General features: G+C 41.1%; 1 protein-coding gene across 6 annotated transcripts in view; it reads left to right on the top strand.

Moving 5' to 3' along the window:
• The window catches only part of tmem117 (transmembrane protein 117), a 100,710-nt gene that overhangs the window by 14,666 nt on the left and 60,652 nt on the right, over positions 1–25,392 (top strand). For 5 of the 6 annotated variants that reach the window (XM_067501752.1, XM_067501750.1, XM_067501746.1 and 2 more), the window contains 5 exons: positions 4,290–4,422; positions 17,421–17,520; positions 20,287–20,384; positions 22,161–22,320; positions 25,178–25,307. In XM_067501752.1, coding sequence (XP_067357853.1) covers positions 4,290–4,422; positions 17,421–17,520; positions 20,287–20,384; positions 22,161–22,320; positions 25,178–25,307 — 621 coding nt within the window. The remainder of the gene's footprint in view (positions 1–4,289; positions 4,423–17,420; positions 17,521–20,286; positions 20,385–22,160; positions 22,321–25,177; positions 25,308–25,392) is intronic. The other variant, XM_067501751.1, reaches the window with a different exon arrangement.

Below are 25,392 nucleotides of genomic sequence, written 5' to 3'. Positions count from 1 at the left end.
ATGAATGCTTATTGACATAGGTAATTATTTAAAGGTTTTAGAATGTTAGGCAGAATATTGTAACCACTGGTTCCCAGTAGTTTATGTTCAGATTGCACTTACCATCTTCACCGATGTCAGAGCTGTTGCTTTGCAGTCGCAGTATCATGATGAATGGAGACGACGATCACATCTCAGGTCGCCTTCACTCCTCCTCCACCAGCTGCGTGCTTCTCATCTGTCAGGAGCTCCTGGTGCACTGCCTCATACCACTGAGATTACTGTGTTTGTGTGCGTGTGGGTGTGTGCGCGAGTGCATGTGTGCGTTTGTATTTGCGACCTACTTAGGACCTTTGGGCGAAGTTGGGACATTTTGCTGGTCCTAACAAGTTCAAAGGCCTGTATTAGCATTAAAACGTTGGGTAAGGAGGTGAAGGTAAACTTTTAGGGTAAGGATTAGGGTTAAACATTTAGTTAATGGTTAGTGTTAGAGGCTGGGGGAATAAATTATATCAATGAGAGTTCTAAAAACTACAAATACAAACCTGGTGGTGTGTAATTAAGTTTAAACAAAATGTCTATTATTATAGAGTTTATAATCTGGAAATTATTGTCGTATAGAAAAAGACTATTGAATCTTTTGTTTGCCTGCTACAGTCTCTACAGAGAATTAATCTGTTTTCCTTCAGGACAAAAACTGTGAGTTTGAACTTTTAAAAGCCACATAATTTTTAGTCTGTTTTGTGTTGTGAACTGTCTGAATTGACAAATTATCGTTTTATTGGTTATGTCAGTTTGCATGGTTGGAATGAGACACTTTATTAGGTACACCTGTGCAATCTAATGCAATCCAATACATCAGCTCCGCCATGAATTCTACTTTTACAAGGTCATATTTTCTCAATTTTGTAAGTTAAAACTTATTAAAAACGAATGAGGTTGGCCAAAATATTACAACCACCTTCGAGTATAATGTAGTCCACAGAAATCCAGTGCCTTGGGATTCCTAAAACAGAATTTAACAGATGAAAATAAGCAATACAATGTCCACTACCTTCAAACACACATGCTAGTTTGAATTTACTCCAACGTGTGTGTGCGTGTGTACCAGGATTTACTGTAAGCTGTAAGTGATGTGTATCTCTCATTATCTGCATGTTTTCTTATTGTAATTTGGCAATGTCCATTTGTGACCACTAGATGGAGACACAGTTGCAATTCTACCTGTTATTTGAGTAGAGAGGAGTGGATATGTCATCCTAAACAGACTTATAAAAACGTGTTGAGAGACGCTAGTGTACATCACTGCAGATATTATAAATGTGTATTCAAAATGTAGTTGCACTGTTTTGAATAACATACCGGCTTTGTCTGTGTGAGTGGGAGTGTTTGCAGTGTGTGCGAGCAAATGTGAGAAAGGGTATATAGTGTCTCCCTGTCCTCCATCTGTGCCTTTTCACCTTTTCCATGTGTGTTGGTGGTGTTGTTCCCTACTGGGCTGAACCTGGCAGGAGACAGTGCTCATGAATCACTCCTTATCGGGGTCCTCAACTGTCGGGAGGTGCAATAACTCAAACAGCTTGGCTGAGTAGTTTTGAATCACCCCCTAGTTAAATCGAACCCGTATAGGCTGAGAGAGGGCGGCCGTGCTCGCTGGCGCAGCGTGTTGCCTTATAAGTCAGATCTGCCGAAACACACTGTGCAGCTACATCTAAGCCAGGGCTCATTGGCACTAGAGGCAATTAAGTTCACCCATGCAAGTCAATTCAATTATGCATCTGTGATGAGCCCTGAAATGCCACAGACCAAGACGTATGGTGTGGCCTCACAGTTGGCAACTTGGTTTTAACTTCACGCAAAATTTTGAGACAGAATATTGTTAACAAGATATTATTCAAGTGTTTTTCTCTTCCATATAGCTCACATGAAGCAAATAACCAACATGTATCATGGCAGGTAAAGACATTTGAACCCGCAACAGAGATTCGTGCATTATGCCTGCTCTTTAACTCAAAGATCTACATCTCCATAAGAATCTCAGCATCCTTGTTTTTCTGTGCCCAACGTAAAAAAAAAATAAAAATATGTGAGGAAGCTGTGCTTCAACAGCATGTAAACCTATTGGAGAGTAAACCAGCCAGGCTTTAATGGAAAAATAAATGGAGCATTCTGCCTTGCTGTGTATGTGTGTGTGTGTGTTTGTGTTGAGTTCTCAGAGGAGCTGTAACTCAAATGGACGCTGACTGAGCTGGATGGCGAGAAAAACAAAAAGAGTTGTTCCTGAGAAGATGGACGCTTCTGGCACACAGCTAAAGCTCACGGAGACAAAGTAATCCCAGAGTGTGAGCGTGTGTGTGTGTGTGTGTGTGTGTGTGTGTGTGTGTGTGTGTGTGTGTGTGTGTGTGTGTGTGTGTGTGTGTGTGTGTGTGTGTGTGTGTGTGTGTGTGTGTGTGTGTGTGTGTGTGTGTGTGTGTGTGTGTGTGTGTGTGTGTGTGTGTGTGTGTGTGAGCAATATGTAAAGTGGTGGTTGGCAGGGTTAATTTACAGTCAGTTGAGTGACCTTGAGGCAGTGGATGGTTGGAATTTAATCTGTGAGGACTCTGTAAAGACTTGTGTTGATCTAGATGAACCTTTTTATAATGTATAGTGCACTACATTTCCTGTGTGCCATTTTATAGAGAATGTGAAGTTGACGTCATGCATGTTGTGAGGATTCCCCCCTGTCTTTCTGTTGGTGAGCTGGATTCTGGAAAGCATCACCAGAGTAGTACAGTACAGAGGAGTTCCACCCTAATTTTATTGTTGCCTGGCTAAAATGTTGTTTGAATTATTCCAAATTTGATGGAGAGGTAACAAAGTTCAATCTCACAGTTGTTGGTTCAATCCCTAGCTCCTCCGGTCACATGTCGAAGTGTCCTTGAGCAAGACACTGAACCCCAACTCAGTTGCTCCCGGTAAGCGTTGGCCAGCAGCTCCCCCATCGGTGTATGAGTGTGTGTGATTGTGAGTGTGAATGGGTGAATAAGAAGCAGTGTAAAGCTCTTTGAGTGCCAATAGGTAAAAAAGCGCTATATAAGTGCAGAACATAACCAATTGTAACCACTGTAGCGGGTGTAAACCTCACAAGATGGTGCTCCAACCCTCAACTGTAACATAGTGTGACATAACTTTACATTGTCTACTGAGTATCCGAATTCAGGCTGTGTAAATGTATATGTTATTTCACAGTACAGCTACAGTTTCCCTTCTTGTACAGTACAAAGTACAAGTTAAACTAAAAATCAGGTTTGATTGGTAAAAATTTTGGAACATTGCTTTTATTTATTTATTTATTCATTTCTTGATTTATTTTTTTGGTTTGATTTTTAAACATCTGAATTTATAAAAGTGCAATGCTAAATCTCCACATTACTCCATTTTAATTTATTACATTTCTTTTTTTCAATTCCCGTTGACCCACCTCTACATGGTAGTAACAGCCACCTAAAATGTACAAAGTAGATTGCTCCTGTTACACAAGCATTGTGGGAGGTAGATTAAGGACCCTGACAGCTGTTGTACAATTACATTATGCATACCTAATTACATCATATGCTATTTTTCAGGTCTCTCGTCATTTATGCTGCGCTTATGCAATGCTTTTTCACTCCACTCTGACGAGGAAAAAAAAAAAGTGGCTTAAAGGTATAAATTTTAATAGTACAACAACAAGCTAACAGCGGTATAATAAACCTTGCTGTCTTCATGAGTTCTGCTGAGCCCTGCCACCGAAGGACAAGCTCACGCGATTATGTATTCAGTGCAGAAAGCTGCGTATCCGAATCAATCTCATGCTCTGCCAGAGAGATATTTCGCCATAATTTGATTCCAAGCAAGGACTGTATTAAAAAAAAAAAACACCACAGGCCACAAATGTTTGAACAGTTTCTCTAATCATGCAGCACTCGCATCATAAAACAAAGTCAGTATGAGTCCGGTGACAGCAAGACAAACAGATGTATGAAATGACATGTATGTAAGCACTTCTGTTCTATATACAAGTCATTTAATTTCATTTGTTGTGAATGATGATGAAATGGCGACTGTAGAATTTGGTCAAGGAAAGACTTCAGTATTACGGAAGTGACACCTCAAAGTGATTTCATTGCCCAAAGGGCATCTGCCTGACAGAATAAGACGGTATTGATCTATGTAACTAATTTATTTACTTTTCATCTCCATTCTTATGGCCACGCATGTTAGCAGGTATTTTTTTTAAAATCCTGTTTGAACCCTCACTGACAGCACTGTCCTTGTCATGCTCCCTCTAGGTCGATACCTGCGCCTGAAAATGTTCCGCGAGGATCATGGCTCCTGGATGACCATGTTCTTCAGCACCATCCTCTTCCTCTTCATCTTCTCGCACATCTACAACCTCTTCCTGCTGATGGCTGGGAGTATGGAGTAAGCCATTCTCTATCTCTGCCCCCCTTTCCCTCATTCTCTGCTTCCCATTTGTTACAGCCACTGTATGCTTGCCTTTGGCTGGTGTGATTGATCTAAACGTCTTTCCTGTACAGAGACTCAATACCACTCTGATTAATCAGCCCAGACCTTACATCACAGGCAGGGGTAGGCAAGCGGGGGGAGGGTGGTTAATTTTGAAAGATCACTTTCGGCACCTACACTTATTTTCCCGTGCTCTTGACAAATTTTCTGACACCCCTCTGGCAAAAAACCAGGATGTTTTTGCCACATCCCTCTTTATGTGCCTCAGTTTTTGCTCCTGTTGCTGTGGCCTACCTGCTGAGAAACCACTGCGCACAGCAGAGTTTGACACCCACACATCACGCCGGTGACAGGAATCCGTTTATGCATTTGCAACGTGTCCGTCTAGAGGAAGGAAAACATGCCCTTGAAGCCAGCCAGCCACATACGAGGTCGCTGCAAGGTGATTTACTATTGTCTTTGTCTGGACTGTTTAAAAAAAACAAACGCAAAAAAACCAACTGTGTGACAGGTGTCTATTTAGGTACAAGCTGTCAGGAAGGAAGGTAAGGGCTGGAATGGGATCTATGCTGCATGAACAGCAAGCATCAACTATCCATAAGGTGCAGGCAGATGAAGGCTATTAGCTAGCAGGCGAGGTGTTGTGCTGTTCTATGGCCAGAGGGGTGAATCTGTATAATCAGCCCATCTGTCACTTCAGCTAGCACAGTGACACTGGCATCCATCTTGTCCGTTCTCTCCGGCTGGCCGAGAAAAGGAAGGCAAAAGGCTGAGCCGAGGGGCAGGCCTGCTGAGACGATGAATGTTGCTTGCTCAGGGAAAAGTTACATTTGCGCTTGCTCAGACTACATCTGTCACAACGAGGATTCCTTCTTACCACCTCTTATTTCAGGCTTGATATGCGGTGAAAAGGGTGGCTTTTTAATCTGTCAGGGCTTTTTATTTTAACTGTCAAGCGTGTTTCACCAGATGACATCCAGATAACACTCGGAGAAAAATGACTTGCAAGTCACACAATCGCCTTTCATATTAGCTGCATCAATTGTTCAGATATGAAAAGTAGCAACCATAACAACCTATTAAGCAATTACACTGGCTGACACAACACTAAAACCCAGCCATAATTACTTGCTTTGGATGTGTGTTGTGCACTGACATTAGTTATTCAGTGTAAAGCGCTCCTCGAAAAGACAGATGGTGCTGTTGTAAAGCGGGTGAATCCGGCGCTGCCCAGACACCTGGTCGGTTTTTGCACTTGTCTCACCCCCCCCTCGCCCCTGCCTCCCTCCCTCTCCATCCCTCTTTCCTGCTTGTTTTCCTTCTGCTCCAGCAGTATGTCCACCAAGGACCTGGGCTCTGCCAAAACCATTAGCGTTCACATCTCTGTTCAAGGCTGACATGTAAGAGCAATGTTCACACTCTGCCAAGATGACCCTCAGAAGACGGGCTCCAGGATATGATGGCATGAATGCAGGAGAGTGGAGGTGATGGAGGCTGTGGAGGGACGAGTGCGAAGCGCTCCGGCCCTGATGATGCAGTGAAACTTAAGTCTTTTGATCTATGTCCAAACCTTATTTGCATTGCCCCGCAACCCCCCCCCTCACTCTACTCCTCTTCTAAGCATTCCCTCGTCCCACAGTGAGGCTGTTGTAGTTTTCTTTTTTGCCACAGCACAAAGGAAAAGTACAATATCCCTTTGTGGCTGCAGCTGCCCCTCTGTGGGAATGAATGGTGCTTTTCCTTTTCATTTGTTGAGAAAGAACAAGCTGCTGTGAGGTATTATTACTGCCAAGGGTTTTTAAAGGGTAGGTATTTTGGCATGGGTTCGCAGGCTTTGACATCTTGCCTTGATGGTGCACTGCAGGAGATGCTCTTCTGGTGGCAAGACAGGATGTCACTCACACTCACACTCACAGAGCAAACACATAGTGTTCACGTCTCGCACCTCGCCCAACTTGCCTGTCAACGTATGTTGTGGTTGCGCGAGAGAGATTTGGTGAGTTGGGGGAAGGGGTTTGGTGCCTGTCTTCCTCTTCTGATACTGTATGCTGCCCATGCCCTTTGCTCATTAATATGCTTTAATCTGCTCTGACCTTTTACTCAGTCTCCAGCTTGATTTAATTAAAACCTGCGACACACCCGCAAGTAAGAAAGATCAACTGCACCGTGAGGACAGTAAACAGTCACTGATAGGAGATTTTATGTCATTTTCAAAGTATTTATTCATGATTAGTCATGTGCAATGGATTCATCAGAGCCATTATCTCGCAGCTCAGACAGATTTCCACGCTGTGTAATCTTATGCGAGTCCAACAGTTCATTAGCCAATATTTAAACAGCCACTACTAGGTCAACAGCTATCAACCTGTTACCTGGCTTGTGTCACATGGGGGGGTAGAACAGCCTGTCCATCATGGATCCTTGGGAGCTGTAATCCACACTTGTTACCAAACCCTCACATCTGGGCTATTTGCATTTTAATGTAACTGCCAGATTAAGAGGGGCCTGTTTGTGTGAAACCAGGGGAGTGTGACCGCCCAGTGGGTATGACGGGCTTCATGAATGTCCTGTCACGCCGCACAATCCCATTCCGCCATCTTATGGCACCATTACAATCTGAACCGGGCCCCTAATTAGATGGTGTTATTTAATTAAGGCGGCCCAATGCGTGGCATACACATTAATCATGACTAATTTAGGGGAAGGGGGTGGTAAAGTATCCAAAGGGGGAGGGATGAAGGGACATGGGGAGTATGTGAGAAGACTAATAAGGAACTGTAGTATATGTTGTACTATACAGTTTATTACTCAGTAGGGGAACAAATGGAGAGATGTCAGAATGAGGATAAAACCAGAAACAACTGAGCGACAAGAGCTTGGAGCAGAGGGTGATTTTGGGGATAGGGGGTTTCAGCTGGTGAGTATCTCTGAGGAGGATAAGGGAGGGATGGATGTGGCATTTGACTACAGCCAGATACCCTCAGTGGGATTAGACCCCATCGTGTAAGGGTATTTGTCTTTGTTTACCATGATCCTTTGTGTTGAATTCATGCTAGTCCCCCTCCTCTTTCTGTTTGCGTGTCTGGCACTAAGCTGGGGTAATACCATGGACAAGTGGATTTAAAAGGCTGAATAAACAGCATGTTGTGGTACGTAGATGCCTCCTGTTGCATGCAATCACACGTGGGACTCGTCGCAGTCTACAGAATTTTCTAACAACGGGTTCTATGATTTGGTTTTTCATTAGTGCTGAAATTCAGTAAGTGAAAGTAGAAAGCTTTCCCTGCTATGGTGACACTGGTCACGATCCTGTGTTATTGGCAGCTTCCAACACCACAAGGCATATTATGTTTATCCTGCATAGTATGCATTTATCAAGATTTAAAAGAATCATTTATGATCATAGCCAAATTTTCAAAAATTTTGGTATTAAGAGATCTGTGTTGTTGGTTTTTTCTTTTTGTAATTTAAGAGCTGAAGTAAGACTTTTGACGAATGGATGTAAACCGGCCAATAAAAGAGAAAGGTTAACACATTTAGTTCAGTTTATTGTCATATACACTTACGTTTCTGAGCTTTTTAATAATGACATCAACTGTATAGTTTACTAAATCTCAGTCCAAGACAGGGGAATTCTTATGGAAGGTTGTTTATGAACCTTCTATAACATTATAATTTCACATTTTCATAACAATGTTTTACAATGTTGGTTGCAATATCATAACACAACTGACTCCACAATGTGCAGCATAAGACAAGTCTTCTTAGCCTTTCGGCTGTTCCCTTTCAGATGTCGCCACAGCGAATCATCTTCCTCCTTCTTTTCTAACTCACATTCTACCTGTGGGGCATAACCACTAACAACATTGAACATCACGCCTTGAATTTCCAGCTTCAGACTCATCAACCTGTCTGATACTCTTTTCACCTCTAGAACATTCCTCACAAACTCCTCTTTCAGGATAACTCCTGCTCCATTTCTCTTCCTATCTGACCCTTGGTAAAAAAACTTGAACCCTGCTCCCAAGCTTCTAGCCTTGCTACCTTTACACCTGGTCTCCTGGACACAGTATATCCACCTTCCTTGTCTGCATCATGTCAATCAACTCTCTAACCTGCCCTGTCATAGTTACAACATTCAAAGTCCCTACTGTCAGTCCTACACTCTTAGCTTTCCTCTTCTTTCTCTGGCTACGAACACGCCTTACTCTTCTCCTACTTCGAACAACAGTAGCCCATTAGGCCCTTTTATATACACTTGATAGGAAATGGTAGGTGCCATATTACAGATTTCTAACTAAATGTGTTCCAGTTTTATTTCTCTCAACCAGGACAGGTGTGATCAGACAAACCCATCAACTTTTATCAGCATTAGAGTAGAACATGGTAAATGTGCTTTTATAGATGTGGACGAAATTCATCTAATATTTCCTCAAATGAAAGAAGAAACTCATTTAAAATAGATAAGAATAAAACATAATAATTCTGTCATTCGATTTTTGATTCAAACACGTTCAACGTTTTCAATGATACGAAAAATGAAAATGACTCTGACAGATTTGTTAGAAAAGATCCTACATAATTGGATAGTTGAAAGTAACAGTTTTAACTGTAATTAAAGACACATGTTTGATGCCTTTATCTTGCAATCAGTCTTAGAGAAAAGTGATCAACAAGTTGTTCGGTTTAGCCTTTGTATTACAGTAAATGAAACATCCTATTGATTTAAAAATCTAAGCCAAGGTCTGATTTATTATTTCTTTTATTAACACTTTTCCTGTTATTACTTTCGTCCACTTCTGTGGGTGTGTTCTACAAAACAAAGCAAGAAAGATGTGTCACAATAATAATAATAGCGCTAACATCATGTGTCCTTCACAGAAAATTAATTTACAGCTGTTAAGTGTGTACATTTTCTCTGGATTTAGATTCTCAACTGTGAGATTTTATTTGCCTTATGGAATAGAAAAGTGTTTAATTAAATTATTGAGAAAACAATTATGAAGGAAGTCAACCATCATTTGCAGTTATTCATGTATTCGTTCCTAGTTTTGTCACATTAGGATATTTGGGATAACCCCACAATCCCTTTGCTGTTTCCAATATTAAATCATGAATTAGAAACCTGTTGCTCTGAATGTTTAGCAGTTTAGATAACTCGATCTATCTTTACTTTTCTCACTCTGCCTTTCTCATATTTACACACACCCACAACTACTTTCTAAGCATATCTTTTCCCGTCTTCACACTCCTACACATGCACGTTACGTTGATATCTCAAAAATGACTCATTTTGTATTAAAGAGTGTTTGGTTTCCCTCCTAAGCCATTTTCTCTTCCTTCAGAGTTTCCCTGAAACAGACTGGGTGCTATAAGAGGCAGTGAGGTCGGTCAGCTCCGCTCTGACTATATTACCCTGCTGTTTTCTGGGACAGAGGGGAGGAGCGTCCGAGGTAGCTGTGGCCCACAACATACATCACTGTCACATAAAGAGAAATGGCCGCACTTGTAAATAATAAATACTGTTACCTTGACAGCAGTGTGTGTCCCCAGGGACTAATATGTGTATCATATTATGGAGTGGATTGCCTGTCCGTGTGTGTTTTGTGTGTAGTGCCACATAACTACATTCCATCTTGGCATCTCTCACTTATGTTTCACCTTATCAGTTAATACCCCTCATAATATTTCAGTTGCACATTTTGAAAGCACACCATTTACATATCATCCTCCCTAGTTGTGTTAATTTACGGCTTTTCTGTGGCCAATTTCTAAATAAACAAATCACAAAGCATGCCCTGACATTTCTAAATACCATACACTGTACAATGTAGAACAGGGCCCCTTTCTTCCTACTTGGCTTTGCAGATCCAAGATCAGATGGGTAACGCTGGATGTTCTAATGGTGGATAAGGTTATCTGGTTAAGTCGATTCTTCAGACCCACTTGAAGCAGATTAGAAAACCTGGATTTAATGCTTGGAGATAAGTGCACGCTCTTGTGACTGTTGACAAAGTCATATACAGTAGACCCTTGAGGCCATGGTCAGCTGGGTTCTGATCGGCTGTGTTCTACTGAAGAAAGACACAGGGAGTGGAACAGAGTATGTTTTTTCACCCAGAGAGAATAGCTAGGAAGAATTTTAGATGCAGCAAAAAACGGAGTGAAAATATTTGACAAATCAAGTGTAAATCCTTACTGGCATTACAGCATGTCCACTGATTTAACAGTGCATCATTTGTATAATTCAATTCAACTTTATTTATATAGCGCCAAGTCACAACACAGTCATCTCAAGGCACCTTACAGAATAAAGTCAAGACTATAAAGATGTATAAAGAGAACCCAACAATTCCCCCTTGAGCAAGCCCTAGGCAACAGTGGAGAAGAACAACTCCCTTTAACAGAAGGAACAGAAACAGAACCAGGCTCAGGGTGGGCAGCCATCTGCCTTGACCGGTTGGGGTGAGTGGAAAGTGAAGAGAGAAAAGAAAAAGAGCAACAAAACATCGGGCAGGTTGGTAAGACCAGTAGCTGCACACTGTAAAACACACAGCTTCAAAGCCCGGGGACACCTGCAGAAAGGGACAGAGAGACGGGGACAGAGAAGGAGAAAGACAACTACTGGAGAAAACACACAGAGTTAATGTCATATAATCCTGTGTATGTTTTCAGGGAAGCAAGTATTCAGAGACGCAACTGTCGAAAGTTAAGTAAGTTACAAAAATGTGGTGCATATGTGTTAGGTCTGCTAATATGCAGATTCACTAATGAGTATAATAAATACTTTTTTTAATTATAAAGACTCAAAAGACTTATGAATATATAAAATAAAGTTGGGTGAAAAAGTTTGTCACTTCGGATGATGCATTATTGTTTTTTAGATTTGGGGTTATGTTTGCGTCCCCTTCCATTGAAATGACATGTACACATGACCTTTGAATAACCAATACATCCAGGATCATGTGAAATCGTCAATATTAATCTGGCTAAGCTGTTTGTCCACGTATGAACAACAGGGCCCTCTGTGTGTGTGTTTGTGTGTGTGACACAGAGAGAGAGAGTTTTTTCTTTTAAGGAAAACAACAAACAAACTTTCTGTTAAACACCTCTTCAGCAATTGCTGTTCTCAGTCATTTAAAAGGATGTTTTTTAATGTGTGTAAGTGTTTTTGTGTATAATGTTGTCAGTGAACTAAATTAATTGTCTTGATACTGAATACAAGTTGGTTTCATAATCTTATTTGAAATGCTATAAATACTTACAGAAGCTGGTTTGTTCACATCTTTTTACGATATTCTTTTTTCAGCTACGAGAAAAAACAATTTCCTGGTTTTCTGCATACATTTTCTAAGTGATAGATCAAGTCATGATCTTTCTTGTCTTTACTGAACACACCCAATAACATACATTGAGATGGTGGAAAAAGCAACGGCCAGAGCATTTCAATAACTGGTTGAACAACCTTTGGCAGCCCATCCTGAAGCTGCGGATTAGACCTGCACAATGTTCAGAAGGAATTTTGGACCATCCAACGCAGCCATATTCTTTGTATGTCTTTTGTAAAAGCTCTCTTGAGTTCATTCCAAAGCATCTCTGTTAGGTGGAGGTCTAGGCTCTGATTGGGACAACCCAAAAGGCAGATACTGTGTCTTTGAAGCCATTCTACAGTAGATTTACTTCGATATTTAGGGTTAATGTCCTGCTGCAACACCCAGCTTCATCATCACTTTGCATGTTTGATGGGTGTGTTCAATAAAGCCATGAAACAGCAAGACTGTCTGTGTTTTAGCAGCTTAGAAATATTGTGTTAGTTGAAGATCAGGTCACGTTTTATGAGCAAAATGCAGAAAACCTGGAAATTGCGATCAGTTACTTTTACCTGCAACTGTATAATGAAAGGTTCAGATCATCTGTGTTAGTGCAGGAGCATCCTCTGACTTCTTCCCACTTCAGTTCCTAACCACCTTTATTTACTGCTTTGCTGGACTAGCATCTCCTTCTAATCTTCTAATCTGGATGATAAGTGAAGCATTAATTTGAGCATGTGTACAGTTATTATCATTATATTTCATTATAATAATATAATATAGTTTTTCTTTGCTGACTAACAAGGGTTTCTGTGGCAAAAAATCGTTTACCTAGGTATAAAGTGATAAAAGAGGAGGTTGGGATGGATCACTGGCAGTTAAACATGGGTGGATTTGCACCATAGTCCTTGTTGGCTACTTTTAATAAATATCCTGATTTGTCCCTAATATTAACCACTGGTTATTGTAACCATGAAGGTGATGAAGTATACCACTAATAGTAGTTAGTGTTTTTCTAAACCAGTTATTTTTATGCTTAAACCTACCAAACCCTTAACTTTGGCTTTGTAACACCAATGATTTGGAGACATTGAGGAAGGCACTGACAAATTCTCCCATTCTCCCAGAAAATGCCAGATGTTGTTAGAAAAGGCTGTTAATTTTGTTTTCCATTTCAGAGGATTTGTTTGGGGATATAAGTTTGCATGTCAACTTGCTCAGTAAGGTTCAGGGAGACTGGGTTTTGGACCTTCAGGCTTAAGAGGAAAGCTGATGGAGGGAATGGATGGCCTGATATAGTCCTTTCTGGGATATTGCCTTACAGGGTTCACTCCAACTTGTGAGCCAGAGGAACGATAAGGACTACAGGACTCAATCGCATGCAAGTTTAATGCAATACTTGGGCTAATTCTGTGCTGAGTAATGATTTGAGGTTTTGCATTGCCTTGGGAGATAGTACAGTGATAGTGAAGTGTTTGTATCGACAGCTTTATACTCCTTGCTAACTACCACTGCTCAGTGTTGTACACTGTACTGTGAGTACGGTGTTGGGCACTGTAGTGCACAGGGAGGAGGCCGAAAATGTATTTCAATGTGGAGCCAGCCAGGGTTACAATTTAATGTTCTGAATGAATCCAGTCTTTACGGGGCACAAGAGGTCAGCCGTTGCCACGGCCACTAAATCAAAGCCTGTCTGACAGAGAAAACAAGTTTATAAAAACCAGTATGAAGAAATTTATGTTCGAATGGATGGTTAAAGATTTAGCAGAAATAAGTGGTATTTGAAGATTCGGATGTGGAAGAGCCTTCAGCATGCTCGTTTTTAGCCTTATTTATCTTGATTTGGAACTTTCGTAATTATTATTAAATAATTAACTTAAACTTTAAAACCTAACTTTTTTTCCTTAAAATTCAACATGGACAGGGAATGTGAAGTGTGCTGCATTGGGGATTGTTGAAGTGTGAAAAATTCCAACCTAAGGGGGAAGACTTTATAGGTTTATATAATTAAAGAGCTTAAAGGGGTCACTCCATTACTAAAAGTTCACTTTCTTTGTGAACCTGCACACTTTTCCTGGAACCATAGTAGTTTTGGTGAACCTAAAAAAAAAAACCCTATTTAAAACTAATGCAGCCTAATCAAACAGTCCTGTGATAAATCCTCCCTTGATGAAGGTGATGAAGTTCAATTATTGTTCAAACTGTGGCCGAGGTATTTCACAGGTGTGTGCGTGTGTGTGTGTAGTTGTTGAACTGTGCTGCATTATACTGAGGTGTTTCTATTACTTTCTCTAACCTGTGCTATAAGTTTGGGGGGGGGGGGGGGGGGGGGGGGGGGGGAAATGCATTTGTAATTTTTATGCTATAACTTAAATCAATGGCTGTAGTGCCCTATAATGTAAACATGTATGTCATTGAATTAGAGCTGGAAAAATAGGTTGATTAATCATTTAATTGGCAATCTGTTGTCCATTAATTGGCCTTTTTTTTTCTCTTACATTTTGGTCACACTTTAACAAAAAGTGCCCCACATTAATTTGTTCTAGCTTCCTAAATGTGAGGATTTCTATATGATATGGTACATAACTGAATATTAGTGTGTGTGTGTGTGTGTGTGTGTTTGTTTGTTTTATGGACTTTTAATCAGACAAACTAGAAAGTTCACTAGGCTCTTTAGCTTCAGGCTTAATAAGTAATAATACAAATAAGTACTTTATTTTCTTTTTTCCAGGTAGGTGGAATTCATAGATGGCTTAATAAAATAAACTGCTGATAAATTGCTAATGACAATTAATTGTTATTTTCATCCCTGTACAGAATATCTTTAGGTTTTGAAATGTTAGCTAAAGCTATTTTAAGACAGATACCCTTCAGCCTTGGGAATTTATAATTGGCATTTTCTACTACTTAATCATTAGCGGTCCCACATTAATGCACCTTATTAAAAAGTTCTCACTGTAACCCTGTGCTCCAGACCTCAGCACTCCAGGTTTTGCAGCCCTTTCTATCACCAGAACAATTTCCACTGGAAGTCATAAATATTTAATCAATGCCCAGCTCTGTGTCTAAAAACACAACTTCTTCTTCAAATCATTTTCCATCTAAACATAATTGTAACAAAACGGTGGTGAATGATAACTGATCCATTATAAGCTAAGAAAAATGCAACAGCATCGATGTGGCAGGAGTGAATATAGATGGAAGAATTATATTGGGAACTTGAACGGTAATAATGAAAAAGTCAAGGGAAAGAGGAGAAAATAAAATACACAGAGAACATATTTAATACAAAAATATTCACAATGACTTCTTTGCACCAAAGATCAAATGACTTTTCAGAGAGGAACTTTAATGCTACACTTAAAAAGGCCTCTTTCACTAGTTAATGTCAGACAAGGGGGGAACTCCATAACTCTGTACCCTCTGTAGCGCAAAATTGTAATTTCTTACATGTGATGGAACAAGACTTTGAAAGGCATTGAAATGTCCTTGAATATTATGTCTGAACAAGTGTGGGAAACCTGATAACATTCCACAGAGGGTCAAAGCTGGCTGAGCTGACCGCGCTGGCAGCCGCACTGCCACTGGCTCTGCGATTAAGCCACGGGAGCCATTTTGGAGCTGATTATTCATGGTGCTACTGTACCGATGTTCCACTAGGCTGAATTCTCTCATTAGGTCATCCGGCTCTAAAGGCCATTAAATTTGAATAAGTCAGCATGAATAAGTCAGAGAGTTCTGCCTCTGATCATGTAGTGCGAAGAGTCCCTAAACTCATCATAGGTGCTCTCCAAAAGAAAAAAGAAAAAAACTCCCTCTTTCTGCACAGGGGTAACATTTGCTCAATTAAATATGTGAGAAGGGTAAGGGTTGGCAGCAGGGTAGTTTTTTTTTTTCTTTTAAGATTTAAAGCCTTGCATGTGATGTGCATTTCCCGAAGTATCGATTAGAATTTTGCTGTGGGTAAATGACTCCCAGTGGGATGTCCCAGGTGAGTGGAGCGATGCCAAGCCACCGAATGTCTCAAACACTTAATGCAGAAATAAATCGCCATTCCAATCAAGGGCGTTTTATTTGCGGGTGCGAGCTGGGCAATACGTCACCTGCGGTACTCCACGTTCACGTCAATAAAATCCTGTCACATCTGTGAAGCTCACACTGCATCAATGACATATGATTTACAATGTTTCCTTCCAGGGAAGGGTATTTCTTGTACAGATGCAGTAAACAGGTAGTGGAAAATTTTGGGTCACCGACTTGCCACAATTAATCATTATTGTTCTGTTATTGCCTGTGAGCATTTATCGTCCTTTTCAGATCTGGGCTGTAATGTGAGAAGGCACGAATTAGCATTAATTAAAAATAAACACCTTTAAAAGCTGCTGCATTAGCTAATAGCTTGAAAGCGTCACTCTCTGCTGCTTTTCAAATGAATTTTTATTTATTTATTTTTTTAGACTTGTGTGACAATGTCTCATTTACAAAGTGGACAACATGCCAAATGGAACTCTTAATTAAATCAGTTAAAAGATGAAATGAAAATAAATCCTGAGGGGGAAACGCATATACAGGAAACAAACTACACCAGCAAAGTTGTAGGAGAGATATTCCAGAGCCCTCTGTGCAATAGAAAACATTTTTATTGGTGCTTGCTGGCGGCTAGAAAATGACCGGAGAAAACAAAGACGAATGGACCCATTGACTTCAAATGCGACCCTTTTGAAAGCACATCCAGCACCCTATCCATCGCCATCTATTATATTCATGAGTATGACCTGTGGGGGGTGTTGAGAGGAGGTTGGAGGGAAGGTGATGGGCGCCCACCTGCTCCACTCAGCCTCTCAGACACTGGCTGCCAGGAGATCAAACAGGCCTCCACACTCCCCTCTGTTCTCCGCTTCTCTCCCCGACACAAGTCCCATATAGGAGGCGACTGACCCACTTTCCCTCCCTCCCTGTGCTATTACCTGGAGAAAATTGAGTGTTGTGGTGCGTGCGTGTGTGTGTGTGTGTGTGTTGGATGGGTGGGTTTGCAGGGTTGAACAAAAGCTTCTCATCTTCCCTTACTGTACAGAGATCAAGGCGTAACTAGAACTCCACAGAAAGCATGTCATTTCTTATCAGATACTACTGCATGTGAGATTGTCTCTCTAATGGCTTGTCTTGGCATAGTTTTATGTTTTGCTCCTGTGCTGCTGCAGTTGATTTTAACTCAGCTCACACAGATCCGGTGCATTAACGGGAGAGACCTTATTGGATGGGCGGTGTTGATTTGAAATCAACTAGACATGAAACAAATTTGCCAACAAATGGGTAATTTGCCAAAGGGTGCAGGGCCAAATGGAAGTGCATGAATTCCATTGCGCCGGTGTAAACTGTTTACAATCCTCTGGGCTTTATGGAAGGTAGAGCCATCGCTCATTGTTTTCACAGGATTAGATTGATATTGATTGACTCTGACAGCTAGCATCATGATACTTAGCGACAGTGACCGTTTTCTCTCTCGCCCTCCACTGACTCTCACTGTGTTGGCTCTTTTTGTCAGTCCTCTTGCCTCCCTCCTTTCCTGCCAGCCTGTTCTACCCTCATAACATATAATACATTTTTTATGTTCTTTTCACTCTTGGTCTTCGTTCCTTGCAGGCCTCACATGGTGACAGAGTACATGGGCATCAGGAATGAGAGTTTTATGAAGATTGCTGCAGTGGGGACATGGATGGGAGACTTTGTCACAGCTTGGATGGTGAGACTTTTACTCTTATGTATCCTCAGCATCAGAGAAGTTTGTATTCATGACAGAAATATTTAATTTCACTCGGTGAAGTCCGACATTTGATCCTAAATTTTTAAGGGCCACACTTACTCAGAATTATATTTCTAACCCTTTGAGCAGCATTGTTTGGTAACTTACCGTTTTTTCATGATCCGCAACAGTAGCATTCCTCTGGCATCATCTCCTCAGTCAAAACTTCTTTTGGAAAATCTTACTAGAATAGCATTTCTTGTTATTGTGTGTAAGAATCATTTAGGACATATTTTCAGATAACTCATTTAAATTTATCATTTTTCACCATTTAAAATAAAGATAAACAACGCAGCCATTCTTCACACGCTCATTTAATTTCTAGGTCAGGTGTATTCTCTCAACCGTTAAGGATGCAGTGCAGTCTGCTACCAAATCCTTAGAGGAACATGCGGCTGTTATCTAAGGAGGGTCAGAGGAAACAATGGATGCGCTGGGAGGGATAGAGTATATTGGAGGAGAAGCCTAGCTCTGTTCATTTGTCAACATAAAGAAAGCAGCAGAGTTCCAGCAGGATGGACTACCTGTGGTGGGAGGAGTGGGGCTCCGACATTGCACATAGCGGAGACAACTTGACAAGCTCCCTCACCGGTCACATTAGTATTCTACAGTACATACTGCAGAGAAAGAGAGATGGTGGACAGAGAGACAGGAGAGAGGAGGGGGAGGGAGGTGAGGAGTAAGAAACAGAGGTGAAGGGGAACTGTAGAAGTCTGGGGGGAGGCAGCGAGTGGAAAGGTGAATCGGGGAGACTGAGGTGTGTGTTTGTCAGAGAAAGTTAGGCCAAGGCAAAGTGCTGATTCAAGAAATTACTCACAAGGTTTTTACATTCGATTAATTCAACAAGACACTTTAAACAGATGACCTCTGTGTCTCCTCTGCATAGCCGATTTACATTGTGTCTTCTCTAGACGAGCGGACGGGAATTGTTTGTATTTGCAATGCTGCAGCGGCAGAAATGTCTCATAAATTGTCTGATTCAAATCCTTTTTCCCCAACACCAGCTACAGTGTCTGCAGTGAGGTGTTTTATTGTCGAATTGACCTTGGCTCTGCAGGGCCAACACTAAAAGAATATAGTTGGAGTGTTTGTACTTCTGTGTCTTTGTCTGTTTCTCTGATACCACACTGCATCTACGTATGATGATTATTTTTAATGACATTAAGTTTGAATGTGTGGAAACACGAACCCTGGCTGATAGCAGTGCAAACCACAACATCAATAATGAAACTAGCCAGTATTTCATAATGTTAATAACAAATTCATTTTCACAGATATTCAGTCAGTGATTGAGTATTTAAATAAAATTTAAATAGTCGTAGTCACATCTCCTGAGCATGTTTAAAACTCTGAGCATGTTCTATTCAGCAATAGATAGCATGATTAAAAATGCATGTAACTGGATATTGAACATATTGGTGGAGCAGAATGCAGATGAATGAATTCAAGTTACTGACGACTTTCAACTTCACACAGTATCTAAAATCTGCTTGATGTTTCTTTGTTGGAGACTTTCGAAATTAAACTCTCACGTGACTGTTTAACACGTTTTTTCAAAACCTTATGGTTTAATCTGCTAATTACTGCATGAGTTTTAGAACCTGGATGCAGTAATTCTGTCTCATTCAACTGATTTTAAGGCCGTGACGCACTCGGCCGACATCAAGGAACCAGTGGCAACTAAGGGCCTGACACACGAAGCCGACCCTCGGCCGGCATTGGGCCATCGGGGGTCATCTGTTGGCCTTGTCTTTGCAGTGTATTCTGCACCCTCCATTAGTCAGGTCTTTGTGATGTGTTTAGCGGCAGTTGTCGGCCCATATGAAGCCGATGTGAGCCGAAGGTCTTCATCAGCGCTAGTTTTTAAATGTCGGCTTGGTATGTCACAGCCCCTAAGACTAACTGCTGTTTGAGCTTGTTTCGACTTTGTCTCGACCAAGAAGTGGCACTTGAACACACCCCCAAAGACGATAAGTCCTGATAAGTGTGTAGTATGCATATAAGGGCTTATATAAGAAGGGAAGAGATCTTCGAAATACAAACTGTAACCAGCATTTTCATACCACTCTCACTCACCAAAGATGATTTAGTGCTACTTCTAACTGAGGATATTTCTGATAAAAAGCTACAAATTGTACTGGCCTTGATAATACAGTACTGTGGTCTGTTCTCCTGCACTGATTTGTTAAGTTGAACAGCCAATTAGAGTGGTCTTTTTCACCGAACGGCCGATGCTGAGTCAATATGTCAATATGTCTGCAAAGTCACCGACGGACACTCGGACACCACGTTCATCAGTTTAATATGAAACAACTGTTATTCTAGAGGGTTGTTAGTTAGTTGCAGAGAATTGTTGAAGGAAAAGCAGCCTCTCTTTGTCTAAAGATGGACAGATCTCGTCCAGCAGCTCTGAAGCTTGACATGCTGTGTTTGGTTGGAGAAATTCATACAAATGTACAAGAAATTAAAACCCCATAAAACTGCAATGGACCTTTTCGTATTGATATTGCATTGGTTAAACAAACGAGACATAACATGTTAGTTAGCTCTACAGGTACTGGTAGGCAGATTGTTACCTTTTGAACCTTTTGAGATAATAATTCCCCCTTTTTCCACTTTTTATCTAAACATTTAGCAGCTTTTTTCCACCTATGTATCCAATCTTCACAATCCATTCAATTAGTTTATGCACCTTACTTTCCACAGGTCACAGACATGATGCTCCAGGATCAACATTACCCAGATTGGGGGAAAGCCGCACGCAGTTTCTGGAAACAAGGAAACAACAGGATTGTTCTCTTCTGGTATGTTGTCGTCTTACACTGACATAAACTGTCTATGAGATCACGTGAATCTTTGCTGGTATATACATAAGATTTTCCAGCAATTTTCTCCAGCTCCTATTGAATAAAATATCTGCTTCTTCGTGTTAGGAGATGCATGTCGTTGTGCATGCATGCATGTGTTTTATATGGCTCAGCAGCCTGTTGCAGGGTTGCACGCAGTCAATAGCCGTGTTAATCCTCCCTCACTCAGTGTCAGCACCTTTAATTAGAAGAACAGGGTGAAAATCAATGGACACAGCAAGGTCGCGAGCCAAACCATAGCCCTGCCTTTTACTTCTCGTACCACAAGCTGTGACCCTTAAATAACTGCTAAACAAATGCTGCACACCATGTCTGATATGCCCATTACTAGAAAGCCAAGTAGAAGTGTTCCCTGTTTAGTTGTAGAGCGCCACCAGCCCGCGGTCCCAGCGGTGTTCATTCACCAAAGCGGCTCAGTGCTGTCAGTCAAATCTGACATGCAAATACCTTCTCCAGTCTTCCTTTTAGGGTCATGGGAAGAAGCAAATGACCTGAAGAAGAGAATGTGGTTAAAACAGTTTGACATCTGTTTGATATGTACAGAGAGAGCTGAGGCATCTCAAGCTTCAAAGACTATTAGGCCACAGTGTTTAACATTTTTTGGTCGAATTGATTCACCTGCCATTAGAATGCATACGGATGAATTGGTCTGTGACTCCTTCTGCAGGGCTTCGCTTTATCGATGGACGGTCCAAGTCGCGCTGTCACAATCAATACCGGATTTGACGAGCTATCGTTTGATATTCTGATCTTGAAATCCGATTGACAAATGTGCTGCTGAATATATTTCGTCAATATGTGCTGAAGGCTCATTGCAAGTCACAGTGCCGAAAATTTGGGCTACGCTGAGGAAAAGAATCCCACTGTGGAATAATGAAAAACCCTCAAAATGTATCTCCCTAACTGAAATGGGATAAGAGCTGGCACTCACTATCTGCAATGCTGCCAGCCAATGTGCGGTACGGGAATGCACACGATGGCACAGTAATCACTGGGTGACATTGAGACAAAATACACATTGGAGAATAATACTAGCCTTTGTCATTGTGCCTCTTTTCAAATGGCGGAGATTTCTTTCAGTAAACACTGAATCCAGAATTACAGCAACGTACAATAAACACAATTCTGTGTGAAAGAGCGCAGAAAAACACAGAACGGGCTGCACGAAGGTAAATTAAATACACTGGCTCATGTTCAATATGTAAGCATATGGTAATATGTACGCGGTAGCAGTTTTGAATTGCACAGTTTCTGAATTGACAAGCAGACACCGATTTCATCTTCCTGGAAGTTTTTATCTGCTGCCATTTTTCAAATCCAGGTAAAGTTGTTTTTCCAAACATTATTGAGCCCATAAAAAGACAAACTGAATACTTTTTGATTTATGTTCCTTGTATTTGATGTGGGTGAGCTCTTAGTCTTCCAGGATATACAATATTAACTGTGCACCTCCTAGAGATGGAAAAAAAAAACATGTAAATATGATTAGAAATTTTCCAAGGTCTTGTACTTTTTAATGTGAGTCATTCTTTCTGTTCTCACCTCCCTTTTTGCCTCCATCATTTCCTTTTCTCCACTTTTCTCTCTATCTTTTCCTCTCCTGTCCTTTTTACATCATTCCTCCCTTCCATCCTCTCATACCCTGTTTTTCCCCCTTTCCTTCCTCTCTCTTCTTCTTCATTCTGACACCATTTACCCCCCCCCTCCTTATAGGACAGTGCTCATCTCTCTCACTTCGGTGGTGGTTCTGGTCATCAGTACTGACTGGATCAGCTGGGACAACCTGAACCGAGGATTCCTGCCCAGCGATGAGGTCTCCAGGGCCTTTCTAGCCTCCTTCATCCTGGTCTTCGACCTTCTCATTGTCATGCAGGTAGACTGTTCCCCAGTGGCCAATTAAAAAATAATAAATAAGGTTCGGAGAGCTGGGAGGTTTCTTGGCTTACTTCACTCCCCATCTTGCCAGTTCCCCTTCCTCCCCCCTCCCTCCCCATTCATCAAGGGGGCACTGCGGCACAGAGCAGCGAGAGGGGTGTTTGATCACTCTCAGTTGGCATGGACACAAGCGCACGCACACACATACTAACACACATAGAGATATGCAAACTGTTGTTTACTCCTCTCTTTCCGTCCCTCCATCCTTCTTTCCCAGACCTCAAACATGAACTCACCCTTTCCTTCTCTACTCCCCTGTGGGGCTGGTTTATTTTCTTTAATGATGACTCACAAGATTGGAGTTTTTCTCACTTTATCTTTCTCCCCATCTTTTTTTTTTCCCACCAAGTGTCCTCCCTCCCACAGGAAAATGTACATCAATAAAGCCTGTGTCAGTGGCTCATGAATATTCAGATGTATTTGTCTGGGCCAAAAAAATAAAAATAAAAGGACTCATAACTGTGTGTTGAGAATAAAAGGAGAGAGAGAAAAGGTGTTTTTCTTCTTTTTCACACCACCAGCCAGGAGCCAGAACAGCAGGCCAAACATGTATGTGGTTTGACTATGAGCCTAATTCAACATGGCTCCTCCAAAAGCTTAATGAACATATTTCACCAGGCCATGTTGGTGGGTTTTAGAGGGCACACTGCAAGACTAATATTTGGAACCCCCTAAATATATGTTTCTACTTTGTTGATTATGCTAATTACTAATGCTCTCCCATGCAGTTCCATGGGAGGGCATCTTCTACTGTGACAAATGCAGCTCTCCACTGAAACCTGGCAAGGACACCATTATAATTGCCATGGTAATATGTATGAGAACAACTGTGCCACTAAAAGTGACTTCTAGACTTATTTATTGAAACAATTCATTATTTTAAGGAGCGCTTCTGGCTGCTCTGGCCGCAGTAATTACTTCAACCGTGGTGTTTTTCTCATTCATTTACCCAATTATTGTGATTATGCAGATATATAGAAACTGCGCAGCCTACAGTATGCCAGGATTTCCTCGCAGAGATGTTGGTGTCTTGCTGAGGCCAGCTTTTTCCACTTCCTGACTGTATCACCTCCCGTTTCCAGCCACAGAACTGATGTCACATGAAGTGCACAACGATTATTTTTTCTTCCTTTGACTAGGTGGTACCCTATTCCAGACCCACGTGGATTCGCTCACGGCAGGCCCTTCTCCTTTTCTGCAAACTACACTTTTGTATGATTTTTATTTAGTTTGCGATGTTACGTGCACTGGCAGCCATCACTACATTTCACCACTCAGTACAAGAGCCAAAGCTCCCCATCTCCATCTTTTAACAAAGGGTGCCATAGTTAATCTCTCACCTCTATGAGAAAAGATAGGAGGTGGTGTTCTCAAACTAATTAATGCCCCAATTAATGTCTGTCTGGATTTTCCTCCAAGCTCAGTTTTACTTTTTTAGATAGTGTTTTGTGTGTCTACTGTTTCTTACAATTTTCCAGGTGTATGCGAGATTTCTGTATCCTATGTGTGCACATATACGTGTGTGTGTACACACATACAGTATGGGAATGATGTGTGGATACACTGCCTGCTTCCTCATTATTTATGGGAGGGAGGTGCATGGCTAAATGCCAGGGCTGTTAGTGCTATAGCAACAGATACTGCAGATAAGAAAGAGGAGTAAAGGACTTCATTAATGGGCCACGATATCCTGACTGCAGGCATGTTATGTGGTAGTTTCATGCAGAGAGACACTCAGGGAACTGAGTATGATTGTAGCATTTTTGTCTTTGTCTTTTTTTTTTTTAACCCCATAATAGAGATGATAGAAGCTAATTTGCTAGATGATTTAGTCAACTCAGTAGGGGAAAAAAACAATTTTAAAACATAAAAATTGTTCTCACTCCATCAATCTCAATTATTTTCATTCACTTGATCTTCGTTTAGAGCTTTATTTAAATGTTTTATTTGCAGTTTTTAATGTGAAGCAACTGACAGTTACTTAAGTAAAAAAGTATATTAACTTGCGTAGTTTTTATAAATGATTTTCTATAACATTCAACACTGCCATTAATGCCCAATAGTGAACATGGAGTGTTTTTAAGCAGATGTCTCCAGCTCCACAGATTTCATAGTTAAAACCTGAAGGCAGTTCAGGCAGAAAACAATTTAAGGCAATACAATAATTATGTTACTGGAAGTTGTTCACACAACCTGAAGCTGATGAGGAAATCTCACCTCTTGAGCTTAATAAACACTTTTAAAAGCTATATTTGTAGAAATAAATAAATAAAAAAAACGAAAATTCTTAGACTATCAAAAGTTGATGTTTTTTGAAATCCATGTTTTTTGCATGGGCATCGCATTGGGGGGGGTTGTGACTTTTCACTGGAAGCCACTCGCCACCGATTATATCCACATACTAGCAAAAAGAGCCGTGTTGCCACAGGGCACAGGCAGCCACTGAATGTCAGTTTGGGGTTTCTTTTTAAATCTGTTTTGATGTGTTGAAATCCCAGTGCACAATAGTACACTTGACAGACCTGTAAACACACAGTGTAGTAGTCCACTGTGTGTCTACAGCAGCTGGCACCGTGTTTGACCTCCCGTCGGTGTATGAAGAGAGACTCCACAGAGACTTAATATCAGCTGAGAAAATGCAATGTAGTGTTCAACATCTAATAAAGCACGATCCATGGCTGACATTTGTCATGTCAGTGCCTCTTTTTTTCACACGTGTTCCGTGTTCTTCATCTGAAGCTGAAGTGAAAGTTTATTTTTTCCCCCACATGTGCTGCATTGTGTGTGTCTTACAGGACTGGGAGTTCCCTCAATTCATGGGCGACCTGGATATGAATCTACCAGGAATGTCAACGACGCACGTGAAGGTCAAGCTTCCTGTCTGCAAGCGTATCTTTAAAGAGGAGTACCACATTCATATCACAGGTACAAGCAGACACGGCCATTGCTGCTGCATATGAAGAACAAGGTCATTTCATTGGTTCAAGAGGGGCATGTCTGTTTTTCCTAA

Source organism: Channa argus, chromosome 4 (genome assembly GCF_033026475.1).
Source record: "Channa argus isolate prfri chromosome 4, Channa argus male v1.0, whole genome shotgun sequence".
NCBI classification, from domain to species: Eukaryota; Metazoa; Chordata; class Actinopteri; order Anabantiformes; family Channidae; genus Channa; species Channa argus.
The sequence above is the reverse complement of the archived record's forward strand: the minus strand, read 5'-3'. Positions and strand labels throughout refer to the sequence as shown.